Genomic DNA, 12582 nt, shown 5'->3' with positions numbered 1-12582 from the left:
GTTTTCAGTGATATTGAATAATTTTATTTATGATCTGTATATATATTTAAAAGAAAGATGGACTTGATGCACTATAATTTAAATGCACTATATTGAAAGCAAGTGCTGCACTTTTTTTGTGACTATATACAGTATATATTTGTATTGCATTTTGTACAGGTGGTTGGATGCATAGTGGTGCTAGCTACTTCCTATAGTATATAGAGTTGAGCAATAGGTGGTTTATACACAGGGATAGCTGGGAAAGTTTTTTTTTTTTTTTTTTTTTTTTTTTTTTTCACATTTATATTAAGGTCAATTTAGAGCTAAATAGTCAGTTTTTAGTGTGTGTGCGCCCTTCAGAAATGTAATAAAAGCAACCCTTTCCTGACAGACACATGGGGCTGCCATTGACTATCCCCTTCTGAATATGCTAGCTGTCTGATTAGTACATTGACCAAGTAGGTTCAATAACCCTTGAATCACTGACTAGGAGTGAAAAAATATATAAACAAACTTGTGCTGTGGAATATATATATATTATACTGTAGCTACTGTACACAAAGTGCAACTGACCAGGAATGCGCATGCATGTCTGTAAAATTGGAGTCTGACATCCTTATTTTCATACTTTTTTGTTCTAGGTAAGGGAAATAAAAGTATTAAAGCAAGAGGGGAAACCGGAAAACTAATATATTTCAAGAATAGGAAATAACAATGGGAACCTCCGTGTGCTTGTCTGGGGAAAAATTCATTTAATGCCTTTTGTATACCATTTTCTTTTCCAGGGCATCCTAATTTCATGGACAAAGGGTTTCAGCGCATCTGGATGTGTGGGGGAAGATGTTGTCAAGCTTCTTAGGGAGGCAGCCAACCGAAAAAACGTATGCGTTATACTTTCACTTTGTCTTCCTTTTGTATGAAATCCCAACCTGCCATTAATGGTGAATTTTATTTGGCAGAACCATGATTTCCGTGTGGTAGCATTGGTGAATGATACAGTAGGAACAATGATGTCCTGTGGATATGATGATACAGCCTGTGAAATTGGACTGATCGTTGGTAAGATGTGCTGTATATAAACTATAGTTTAGCACAGGCCATCAAATTGGGTGAGTTTATGTTGTGCACATTTGGATTTAATGGCTGAAATTTCTTGTATTTTATAGGAACAGGGACTAATGCTTGTTATATGGAAGAGATGAGGAATGTGGAAGTGTTGGAAGGTGACGAGGGACGGATGTGTATCAATATGGAGTGGGGGGCTTTTGGAGACAATGGGTGCCTTAATGATATTGCCACCGTATTTGACAACAATGTAGATGAGTTTTCAATAAATCCAGGAAGACAAAGGTATGTAAAAATTGTGGTAATATCTCTCCAATGCATTTCTTATATCGCATTAAAGCAGAGTTCTGCCCGCCCACATACTGTAGCTGCTGACTTTTTAACATTGGGACACTTACCTGTCCTGGAGTCCAGCAATGTTGGCACCACAGCCGATGTTTACATCACCATTGCGAGTAAGGGAACCCAGCAGTGTAGCCTTTGAACTTCACGGCTGGGTCCCTACTGAGCAGGCGCGGAGCATGCTGTGCTCTCACTGGCCAGGCGCGGAGCATGCTGTGCTCTCTCACTGCCCCCCCCCGAAAGGTGCCAAGTGTAGATTAGAGAAGATGAGCAGAAGTTCCACTTTTGGGTGGAATTCTGCTTTAAGCCTTTTTAGGTTTACTTCAGCTAGACTGTTTATGCGTTTATAGTATTTGATACTAAATGTAATAATTTCCCTTGGGAATTAATAAAGTATTCTAAATCTGTATATGTATACATTAATACAGGGTTTGGTGATCAAAAACAAAAAGTCTGTGAATGGACACTGGCAGACCAAAGGTATTCAGACAGGAATACCCCTATATAACTAATATATATATAGATAAACTATATATAACTAAAATATCCCATATATAACCCCTCCCACACGGGAAGCACTTCAGTTTTTTACTAGTGTCTGCAAAGTGGATGGCACAGTGAATGAGGAATTGACCGATTCAATCCATTTGACACAGGCTTTATATGCTTAGAAAATGGTACCTGAGCCTCGCAAAGAAGACTGAAGATCCTGCAAGGTTTTGCCTGTAATGTGACCTCTAGGCACTGGACCCCACAAAGTGGAATCCTGGACACCACAGCACTAAGGCATTCTGAAAGGGTGCCCAGTCCTTGAAGGTCCTCAAGTGACAGGAACCCGGTGTGAAGGGTGAAGCTTGGGCTCTTCGTTTCTAAGCTGCCCTGCATCTGGATGAGTAAAACCGCATTACTTATTGTAGGGTGTCCCAGTAACTGTAACAATCAGTCAAGCAAGCTAGAGGCTGGGCACCTGTGTGCGGTGACCAGATGGGGAGTTTTAGGCTAGCTGTGGGTGTTTGCAAAGTGTATTTTTTATTTATTTTTGTGCTTGTCTGGCTGGTTTTTACCTGTATGATGAGGCACGATGGTGCTCCATTTCGCCTTGGTTTACCAGGGCACACGTACGTACGCAAGAGTGCCACTATGCTCAGCAGTTTGACAGCCATGGTGCACGCGGCTTCGCCGCACATGAACAGTAGCCTTTTATCTGGGTGCATGAGGATTTGCGTAATACGCAATACAGCCACATGCATGCGTATGCACGCACGGAACCTTCTCATTTAAGCTGTGTCATTTAAGCTGTGTAGGCCAAGTATGCGGTGCTTCCAGATGGCAGCTGTGGGACACAGAGCAGGCTCTGAACGGACACTTGCAGAGGTTCATTTTTCCTTACTCTGGTCACGTGGGTCACCAAGTGTTGCTTGGCAGGCTAAAGGTGCTTAGCAGGATTGTTGCATAGGGGCTTGCCGTGCCCTATTAAAATGTCTCTCTTCTGAAGTGTTTTAATACTACACCCCAAGTACTCTTTTTGTGGCTGGTAAATGTCTTCAAAAAAGAGGAGCGGGGGGCGCATGCGCGGCGTTAACTGGGAAGGAAGCACAGGCTGAGAGCTCCATGAGCCGCAGAGACTAATGACAATTTCCCAGGGCTACCAATACATTTTTTTCCCCCTGATTCATCTCTGCACCCCTGGCGGAACACTCAGCGCATGCCGGTACTGAAAAATTCGCCACAGCAAACTGGCCCAAAGGTCCCTAACAACCTACTTACTGAGAGTAAGGGAACCGAGCATGATGTCCCAAGATGGCGCCCAGGCGAAACAGACACAGGCACTTCCACATGCAGCAGCCTCCTCACCAGCGCGCTCCCTGGGAGACTGAGTATTTTATGCAACTCACAAAAGCAGACTTAGATGAGTCTCACACTAATGTATGATAAAATATCTCAAAAGTTTCAATCTGAGCTGCACAAATCTACCAATACTTATTATTATTTATTATTATATAATTATTTAAATTTATTATTATTATACATTTATATAGCGCCAACAGTTTGCGCAGAGCTTTACAACATGAGGGCAAACAGTACACTTGCAATACAAATCAATACAGGAGGGACTAGAGGGCCCTGCTCGTTAGCGCTTACAATCTAGAAGGGGGGGTCAAGTTGAAACAAAAAAGTAATAACTGTGGGGGATGAGCTGATGGAAAAAATGAAAATACAGTTGTTAGGTGTGGGTAGGATTGACTTCTCTGAAGAGAAGGGTTTTCAGGGATCGCCTAAAAGCTAATAAAATAGGAGATAGGTGGACAGATTGGGGTAGGGCATGCCATAGGATTGGAGAGGCTTTGGAAAAGTCCTGGAGGCGTGCATGGGAGGAGGTGATGAGGGAGATAGAAAGCCGGAGGTCTTTAGAGGAACGAAGAGAACGAGTAGGTTGGTATTTAGAGACTAAGGTAGTGATGTAGCTGGGGGCGAAATTGTGGATGGCTTTGTACGTAGTTGTTAGTATTTTGAATGTAATTCTTTGGCCGAGCGGAAGCCAGTGGAGGGATTGACAGAGAGTAGCAGACACAGAGCGATTGGTAAGGTGGATGAGTCTGGCAGCAGCATTCATGGTGGATTGAAGAGATGATAGACTATGTAGAGGTAAGCCAATGAGAAGGGAGCTGCAGTAGTCGAGGTGAGAGCTGACCAGTGAGTGAATTAAGAGCTTTGTTGTGTTATTGGTTAGAAAGGGGTGTATTTTGGAGATGTTGCAGAGGTTGAGGCGGCAGGATTTGGACAGTGATTGGATGTGTTGCTTGAAGGAGAGGTCAGAGAGTCCAGGACTACACCTAGAACCTTGGCATGTGGGGATGGACTTATGGTTGTGACATCAATTTTGACAGTGAGATCAGGGGAAGGGGCATATGGGGGAGGAAAAGTTACAAGTTCGGTTTTGTATAGATTGAGTTCAAGGAAGTGGTGTGACATTCAGACTGATATACCTGATGGTAAATTAGTGATACATAAGGAGTAAGCTGAGGGCTAGAGAAATAGATTTGGGTGTCGTCAGCGTAAAGGTGGTATTGGAAGCCATGGGAGGCTATCAGTTGACCCAGGGAGGAGGTATAGATTGAAAATAGGAGCAGTCAAAGAACAGAACCTTGGGGGACCCCAACAGAGAAAGGAAGAGGAGAGGAGGAAGTAGAGTTGTAAGAAACAGTAAAGTTGCGGTTGGATAAGTAGTAAGAGAACCAGCGAAGAGTACAGACACGGAGACCAAAGGTGTGGAGGTTTTTTTTTTGAGGAGGATGAGGTGGTCAACCGTATCAAAGGCAGCAGAGAGGTCCAGCAGTAAGAGTACGGAATAATGTCGATTGGTTTTGGCCGTTAGTAGATCGTTTGTTAGTTTTAGGAGAGCAGTTTCTGTGGAGTGTTGAGGACAAAATCCAGACTGAAGGGGATCAAGAAGGCTATTATTGGCGAGGTGGACGCTCAGTCGGTTGTAGACCAGAAGTTCAAGGAGTTTGGATAAGAAGGGGAGCAAGGAGATGGGCCATAGGTTGTTAGGATTGGATGGGTCCAGTGAGGGCTTTTTAAGTATGGGACTGACAAGTGCATGTTTTAGAGAGTTGGGGAAGATGCCAGAAGAGAGGGAGAGATTGAAGATGTGGGTTACAGAGTGTAGCAAAGAGCCAGAGGGTGAACGTAGCATTTGTGAGGGAACAGGATCCAGAGGGCAGGTGGTAAGGTGGATGTTACCAAGTAGTTTAGCAACTTCGTCTATAGTGGTGGGGTTGAAAGAGGGAAGTAATGATTGTGCCTGTGGGCATAAACTGTAAAGCATGGAGGGTATCAGAACAGTACAAATTGTATGAATCTTCTGTTTGAAGTGATTGGCAATCTCCTGGGCAGTGAGTGAGTTGGCAGGTGGAGGCCGAAGTAGAGAGTTGAAGGTAGAGAAGAGTTGACGGGGACGGGATAAGAAGTTGCTAATGAGAGTGATAAAATGGGTCTGCTTGGCAGAGAGGAGGCTGGAATTGTATTTTTGGAGGGCAGATTTATATTGGTTGAAATCTTTCTGAGACTTTGTCTTACGACACAGGCATTCATGAGCACGACTGTTTTTTCAGACTTCTAGTATCATCTGTTTGCTAAGGTTGAAGGGGTTGGGGCTTGATTCTGTGTGTAGGGAGGGGGGCCAGTGAGGCTAGAAGTGAAGTGTTGTAGACAGAAGTGGCTAGGTTGGTGCAGGATAGGGGTGAGATTTTGTCGTAGAGGTTGTCGACAGCAGAGAAGAAAAGGGTTGAGATGACGTAGGTTTCTGCGGGTAAATTTTACGCGTTTGGAAGGAGATGAGGTGAAGGAGAGGGAGAGAGTGAAACTAATAAGGTGGTGATCAGAGAGTGGGAATGGATGGTTAGAGAGGTTGCATGGAGTGCAAAGGTGAGAGAAAACGAGGTCAAGGATATTGCCTTCAGAGTGAGTAGGAGCATGTATCCACTGCTTCAGGTCAAAGGAGGAGGTTTAGGCTGAGAAGTTTGGAAGGGGCAAGAGTCTTAGTATTAATAGGGATGTTGAAGTACCCGAGAATGATTGTGGGGATTTCAGAAGAAAGAAAGTAGGGCAGCCAGGCAGAGAAGTCATCAAGAAATGTTGATACTGGTCCAGGGGGCCTGTAGATCACGGCTATCCTTAGAGAAATTGGAGTGAAAAGACAAATGCAGTGTACTTCTAAAGAGGAGAGTGACAGAGAGGGAGGTGGCTGAAGTACCTGAAAGGTGCTATGTGGGGCTAGGAGGAGTCTGACACCTCCTCCCTTGCGTCCATTGGATCTGGGGGAGTGAGACCACCGTGGGATAGGGCAGCAGAAGACGCAGTGTCTGCTTCGTGGAGCCATGTTTCGGTAAGGGCGAGTAGGTTAAATGAGTTGGCGATAAAGATGTCATGGAGAGAGGCGAGTTTGTTGCAGACAGAGCGTGAGTTCCAAAGGGCACAAAGGAAAGGGAGTCTGGTCATGGGAATTGTGTTGATTGCGGCTGCTGCCAGAGGGTGATGGGTGCATGGGGTACAGTTTGATGATGGAGACCCAGGGTTTGGGGATATATCTCCAGAGGTTAGGAGAAGCAGGAGGGTGAGGGAGTTAATATAGGAGTGGGATTTATGAGGGGACATGCCCCAGGGTCTTGTAGATTTTTAGTGTGTGGATTTAGAATTAGCAGGAGACTGGGTGCAGTAATGAGGAGAGGACAGAAGTGAGGGATGGATAGGTCCCAAACCCAGGTCCCCAAACACTTTTCATGACAACTTGCATATAAGCCTTCTGCCTGACACCCCGCTCTCAGCATTTTCCTGTGACAGGATCCACAGAGCCCTGCGACCCCCCCCCCTCCTGAGAAGCAACCTAGGGACATAGTATTATGCCTCACCTCAAGGACTTCCTGATCAAAGAGGATATCCTTTGGGCCTCAAGGAATACCCCTAACATGCGGTTAGAGGGTACCCCAATTCAAATATACCCAGATATCTCTCCACCACCCAAGACAAGCAAAGGAAAATGAAGGAAGTCACATCAATCCTCCAGTCTGCCAACATCCGATACAGGTGGGGGTTCCCCTTAACAGCACGACTTACACTGTTGCCACGCTCATAGAGAGAAAGGAGCTTTTAGTGAAATTGGGCCTCTTGGATGCAGCTGCCCTACCCAGGATGCTGTCTACTCCATGTCTCTGTGCCATCTGGGCCACCCCACCTCCCAGGAGGGACCGCCGGAACTGATTCTGCGACTAACTTTGCTTTTTCTCTCCCAGTTGGTTCTTTTTTCCCAGGAAGTAGTTAAAGTACTTCCGCCATGCTTCTCAGCAAAGGTTGTCTCCTGTCTGTGCTGAATTTTGGTTCTGTCTGCTGATTTGACCCCCTGCTCTACACCCGTTAAGGCCTGTTGGCCTCTCTTCAGCTCATCGATGCTAGGGCTGGAGAGCCCCTTACAGGTACTAGCGCATAAAGCCTTTAGGTATGTGCTGACTAGGGAAACTTGCATTATATCAGAGGGGGGTGGGGTCACCTGCACGTCACTGGGGAAGTTGAATTACTTTTTTTTTTTTTCCTTCAGAAATTGCACTTTGAACAGGGACAGTTGTAAGCATGGGAAACCTTTTGTATTGATGCATGTCCCCTGGGGCAGGACCCAGGTCCCCAAACACTTTTCATGACAACTTGCATATAAGCCTTTAACCACTTGACAACTGGCACTTAAACCCCCCTCGTGATCAGACCAATTTTCAGCTTTCAGTGCTCTCACACTTTGACAATTACTCATGCAACACTGTACCCAAATTAATTTTTTGTCCCTTTTTTCATACAAATAGATCTTTCTTTAGATGGTATTTGATAACCTCTGGGTTTTTTATGTTTTGTGCTATAAATAAAAAAAAAGACAGAAAATAATGAAGAAAAATGCATTTTTGTTTGTTTCTGTGATAAAATTTTGCAAATTATAAATTTTTCTTCATAAATTTTGGCCACAATTTTATACTGCTACATATCTTTGGTAAAAATAACCCAAATTGGTGGACATGATTTGGTCTTTGTGAAAGTTAGAGTCTACAAGCTGTGATGCAAATCATAAAAAATTGATCACACCTGATGTACTGGTGGCCTATCTCATTTCTTGCACCCTGAACAAGCCAGGAAAGTACAAATACCCCCCAAATGACCCCTTTTTGGAAATTAGACATTCCAAGGTATTTAGTAAGAGGCATGGTGAGGTTTTTGATGTTGTAATTTTTTTTCCCCACAATTCTTTGCAAAATGAAAACTTTACCCCCCCCCCCCACAAAATTGTCATTGTAATAGGTTATTTCTCTCACATGGCATGTATATACCACAAATGACACCCACAAAATACATTCTGCTGCTCCCCCTGAGTATGGCGATACCACATGTGTGGGATTTTTCCACAGCCTAGCCACTTAGAGGCCCAATATGCAGGGAGCATAATCACGTATTCTAGGAGCATAAATTACATCTAACTTATTGACTACCTATTACGCTTTTGAAGGCCCTGGAGCACCAGGACAATGACACTGACATGGCACTGATACGTGGCACTGGTGACAGTTGGCACTGATACGTGGCACTGGTGACAGTTGGCACTGATACGTGGCACTGGTGACAGTTGGCACTGATACGTGGCACTGGTGACAGTTGGCACTGATACGTGGCACTGATACGTGGCACTGATGACACTGACAAAAGGCACTGATACATGGCACTGATGACACTGACAAAAGGCACTGATACATGGCACTGATGACGCTGACAAAAGGCACTGATACATGGCACTGATGACACTGACAAAAGGCACTGATACATGGCACTGATGACACGTGACACTGATAACAGATGGCAGGTGGCACTGATGTGGCACTGATGACACGTGGCACTTATACGTGGCACTGGGGACAGATGGCAGTGACATGTATTGTGCGCACTTGTTATCGTCTTTTCACCCCCCCCCCCCCCCCCATGGCCTGGTTGGATGCTCTTACATTTCCCCAGCTTTCTGAGGAGCAGTTACGAATCCTCAATGCCCCATGCACAACACGGGAAACGGCCTCCATTATCTCTTCTCTCAAACCTTCTAAAATCCCAGGCCCAATGGATTCTCCGCAACCTGTTTATAAGAAATTTGCAGATTCCTTAATCCCCCAAGCTGACTAAACTCAGATTTTGTCCTGCAAGGAAAACGCTTCCCCGAAGAAATGCTTGTGGCTAATATCTCTTGTACCCAAACCGGGGAAAGACCAAACCCTACCCCAAAATTTCCGCCCCATCTCTGTCCTTAACGATTTAAAGATCTTTGGACGCATCTTAGCAGATCGTCTAGCCTTGGTCATTACCACTTTGATATCCCCCAATCAAAACAGGCTTTATACCATCTAGACAAATCGCTGATAACATTTGATTGGCAACAAACATTATCCAGGATGCTTTCACTAATTCTAAGAAAGTCTTACTCTTGAGCTTGGATATTAATAAGGCCTTCGCTAGTGTCCTTTGGCCCTACTTAGAAATAGGCCTATCCAAATTCGGTTTCAGTGGTGGATTTAAAGCCCTGTACCACCATCCCCGTACAAGTATTAAAATCCCAGGTTTTAACTCTACATACTTTACACTAAGCCGTGGTACCAGACAGGGATGCCCCCTCTCCCCCCCTCCCTTTTATTTGCCCTTGCCATGGAACCCCTGGCCGATCCATCTCCAATAACCCCAATATAAAGGGTTATAAAAAAAATTTATCAGGAATTCAAAATCGGCTTATACGCAGATGATGTCCTCTTATTAATCACTGACCCCCTCATCTCCCTCCCCAACCGGTTTTCCTCTCTAGATTCCTTCTATCAACTCACAGGATTAGGAGTGAACCCATCCAAATGCACAGCATTGCCTATCCACCTCCCCCAACTGTTAATGACCACCCTTAAAGACAAATCTGAATTCTCCTGTAACCATAGTTCACTACAATATTTAGGTATAAAATTAGCTCCCCTTAAACGGGTATACTCACTGAATTGCCCACAAGCCTTTTCCAATGTCATAAGCCTTCTAAACGAATGGTCCTCATACCGTATATTATTCTTGGGCTGCATTCAAGCAGTAAAAATGTCTATCCTCCCAAAGTTCCTGTTCCTTTTTAGACCCCTACCTCTGTACTTATCTCACTCTACAATGCAAACAATCCAACCGGATCTGCTCAAATTCATATGGCCGAATAAGAGGCCCCGATTAGGTCGCCCAATGATGTATAGAGCTCAAATAAGAGGTGGTTTGGGATGGCCAGACTTGTGGAAATACTTCCTGGCATCCTACCTTGTCCAACTGGCACAGTGGCACGCTTCTCCTGCTTCCATACCGTGGTTGCGGTTTGAGCGAGTCTCCTTAGCTCCATACTACCTCCGAGGTCTTCTTTGGTCAAGCTCAATAACCCCGAAGGATATCGCTCCATTAAATAGTGTTGTGGGCCAATCTCTCTACCTCTGGTCTCTCTACTGGAAGAGATTCCAATTAAAATCCAAAGCTCCACTCCTATCTTCCTTTATGGGAGAACTTTTGTTCCCTCTGGCCTTTAACACGGATACATTTTTTCACAAATGGACTGAGCATGAACTGGTAAACCTGGAATCTCTATTAAAGGGCACTTCTTTTTGCTCATTCACACACTTGCAGCAAACTTTTAATGTCGACAGGTCAGTTTTTTTTTACCAATATCTACAGATAAGGCACTTTTATTCCACCATATTAAGTGGAGCACTGGATTCGTCAAATGCCATTTGAGTATCTGTGTGGGGAGACATCTAGAGATAGAGGGACTATATCAACTCTATACAGATACCTTAATGACTACAACACTTCTCTTAAATCTGCAGCAATGGTGGGTTGCAAGACAGACAGCTCAGGAGTTCCCAGAGGAAGACTGGCAAGACATGATGGACAATATGCACAAATGCACATGCTCCAATGTTTCTCAAACTACATACCCGTTTGTACTACACCCCTGATCACTTGCATGGGATGTTCCCACTGGTTCCCGACACATGCTTTAGAGGATGTCTGGACAGGGGCACACTCCTGCACACGTTCTGGAGCTGTAAGGTATTAGAACCTATCTGGAATAAAACTGACACTCTGATCATCAAACTAACTGGAGCTTCTGTTACTCTGACCTACCAAATGTGCATACTATACGCAGAATTCCCAGGAGTTATCCCTTCACAACAGACGTTAATTCACACACTCTTCAGTGCCATTCAGTGGGCAGTCACATTCAACTGGAGGGGTCCCTCAGTATTGTGGTCTCAGGTGCTCTTTTTCATGGAGTCCATTAGACTGATGGAAAGAATTGACCATACTCTCCTCCACTCCATGCATAGTTTTGACCGTAAATGGAGCATATGGACGGCCCACCTACTTAGCTCAGGACTTGAGGACCCCTCGATACCTGTAATTGATGCCAGGATAGACTAGGTTGCTTGAAATGACTTCTACGATTAAATATTTAGGTTACTCGTCCGGACAGTCACATTAAGTTGCTGTTAATTATATTCCGGTGAAATGGTATAACCTGTGCTTGTGCGGTACTATTCTTTTATATAAATATGCTGTCAGCTTGCCACACTGGGGATATCCTACCATCTTTCACTAGGCTGCTCTCCACATGTATGGACACACACAGCTGTTTTAAGTCAGTTGAATATATTTCTACCACTGCAGCTGCTTTGTCCGTGGCGGACATTTACAGATTACATTGATTGATCGGTGGGATATTTTGAGACCTATATCTAATTGAGAACCTCTATTTGGCCTTTTCTGGTGGGTTTAGGTGGACCATTTGTGTGACCCTTGTTGGGGTTCAGGGTCATAGGAATACCAGCTTGTCTGGGTCTCAAATAATCACATGTCACGTGGAATATCAGACAGATTCAAATTTTATTGTGGGCTCTGTATAAGGTCTATAAATCCCCTGAAGAAGGGCAGGATCTGCCTGAAACGATCGTCGGGTTGGACTTGTGCTTGAGCCATTTTATGTATCATATTGTGCTGTTTGTGATGATGCATTTTTCTAAATGCTTTATATGCATATTTAAAGATGATTTTTGTATTTAATAAAATATTGTAATAATATCTGGTACTCGTGTTTTCAGTCACTTATAAAGTCCCATTTTTTTTTTTTTTATTGGGGGTTTTTCTAGTTTTTGTACAAAATCTGTTTGGGATGTGGTGACTGAGAATTTTTTGGGATTCCTTTTTTTCCTTCTTTTATATCAAGGTTTCTAGATCCCCTTATTTTTCTAATACCCCTTTTTATGTTTGTTTCCTTTCCTCCCTAATTATTGGAATGACTGTTTTTTGTTCTACTATTTTATTCATAGACTACATGAGAGATGTAGATGTTAGCAGATTTACCCTTACAATTGTATAGAATGTTCTTTTGATGCCTGTACACTCTGTTTTTCTATGTTTAACCACTTAACAACCGCCCATTGCCGATTAACAGCTTCAGGGCGGTTGTTTAACTCTGAGAGGCCGTTAATTAACGTCCTCCCAGAATTCTGCTCTCGCGCGCCCCCTGGGGCGCGCACACGAAAGCATCCGTGACCGCTGGGTCCAGTGGACCCGGCGCATCACGAATCACAGTAAACGGCCGCTCAT

General features: G+C 44.2%; 1 protein-coding gene across 3 annotated transcripts in view; it reads left to right on the top strand.

Moving 5' to 3' along the window:
* The window catches only part of HK3 (hexokinase 3), a 164751-nt gene that overhangs the window by 139299 nt on the left and 12870 nt on the right, over window positions 1–12582 (top strand). For all 3 annotated transcript variants that reach the window (XM_077472476.1, XM_077472475.1, XM_077472477.1), the window contains exons 14-16: window positions 768–863; window positions 942–1041; window positions 1149–1332. In XM_077472476.1, the coding sequence (XP_077328602.1) occupies window positions 768–863; window positions 942–1041; window positions 1149–1332 (380 nt within the window). The remainder of the gene's footprint in view (window positions 1–767; window positions 864–941; window positions 1042–1148; window positions 1333–12582) is intronic.

Source organism: Lithobates pipiens, unplaced genomic scaffold, assembly GCF_037356315.1.
Source record: "Lithobates pipiens isolate NorthernLeopardFrog02 unplaced genomic scaffold, aLitPip1_a1.2 Scaffold_8, whole genome shotgun sequence".
NCBI classification, from domain to species: domain Eukaryota; kingdom Metazoa; phylum Chordata; class Amphibia; order Anura; family Ranidae; genus Lithobates; species Lithobates pipiens.
Note: the sequence above shows the minus strand (reverse complement) of the source record. Positions and strands in the feature narration are given on the sequence as shown.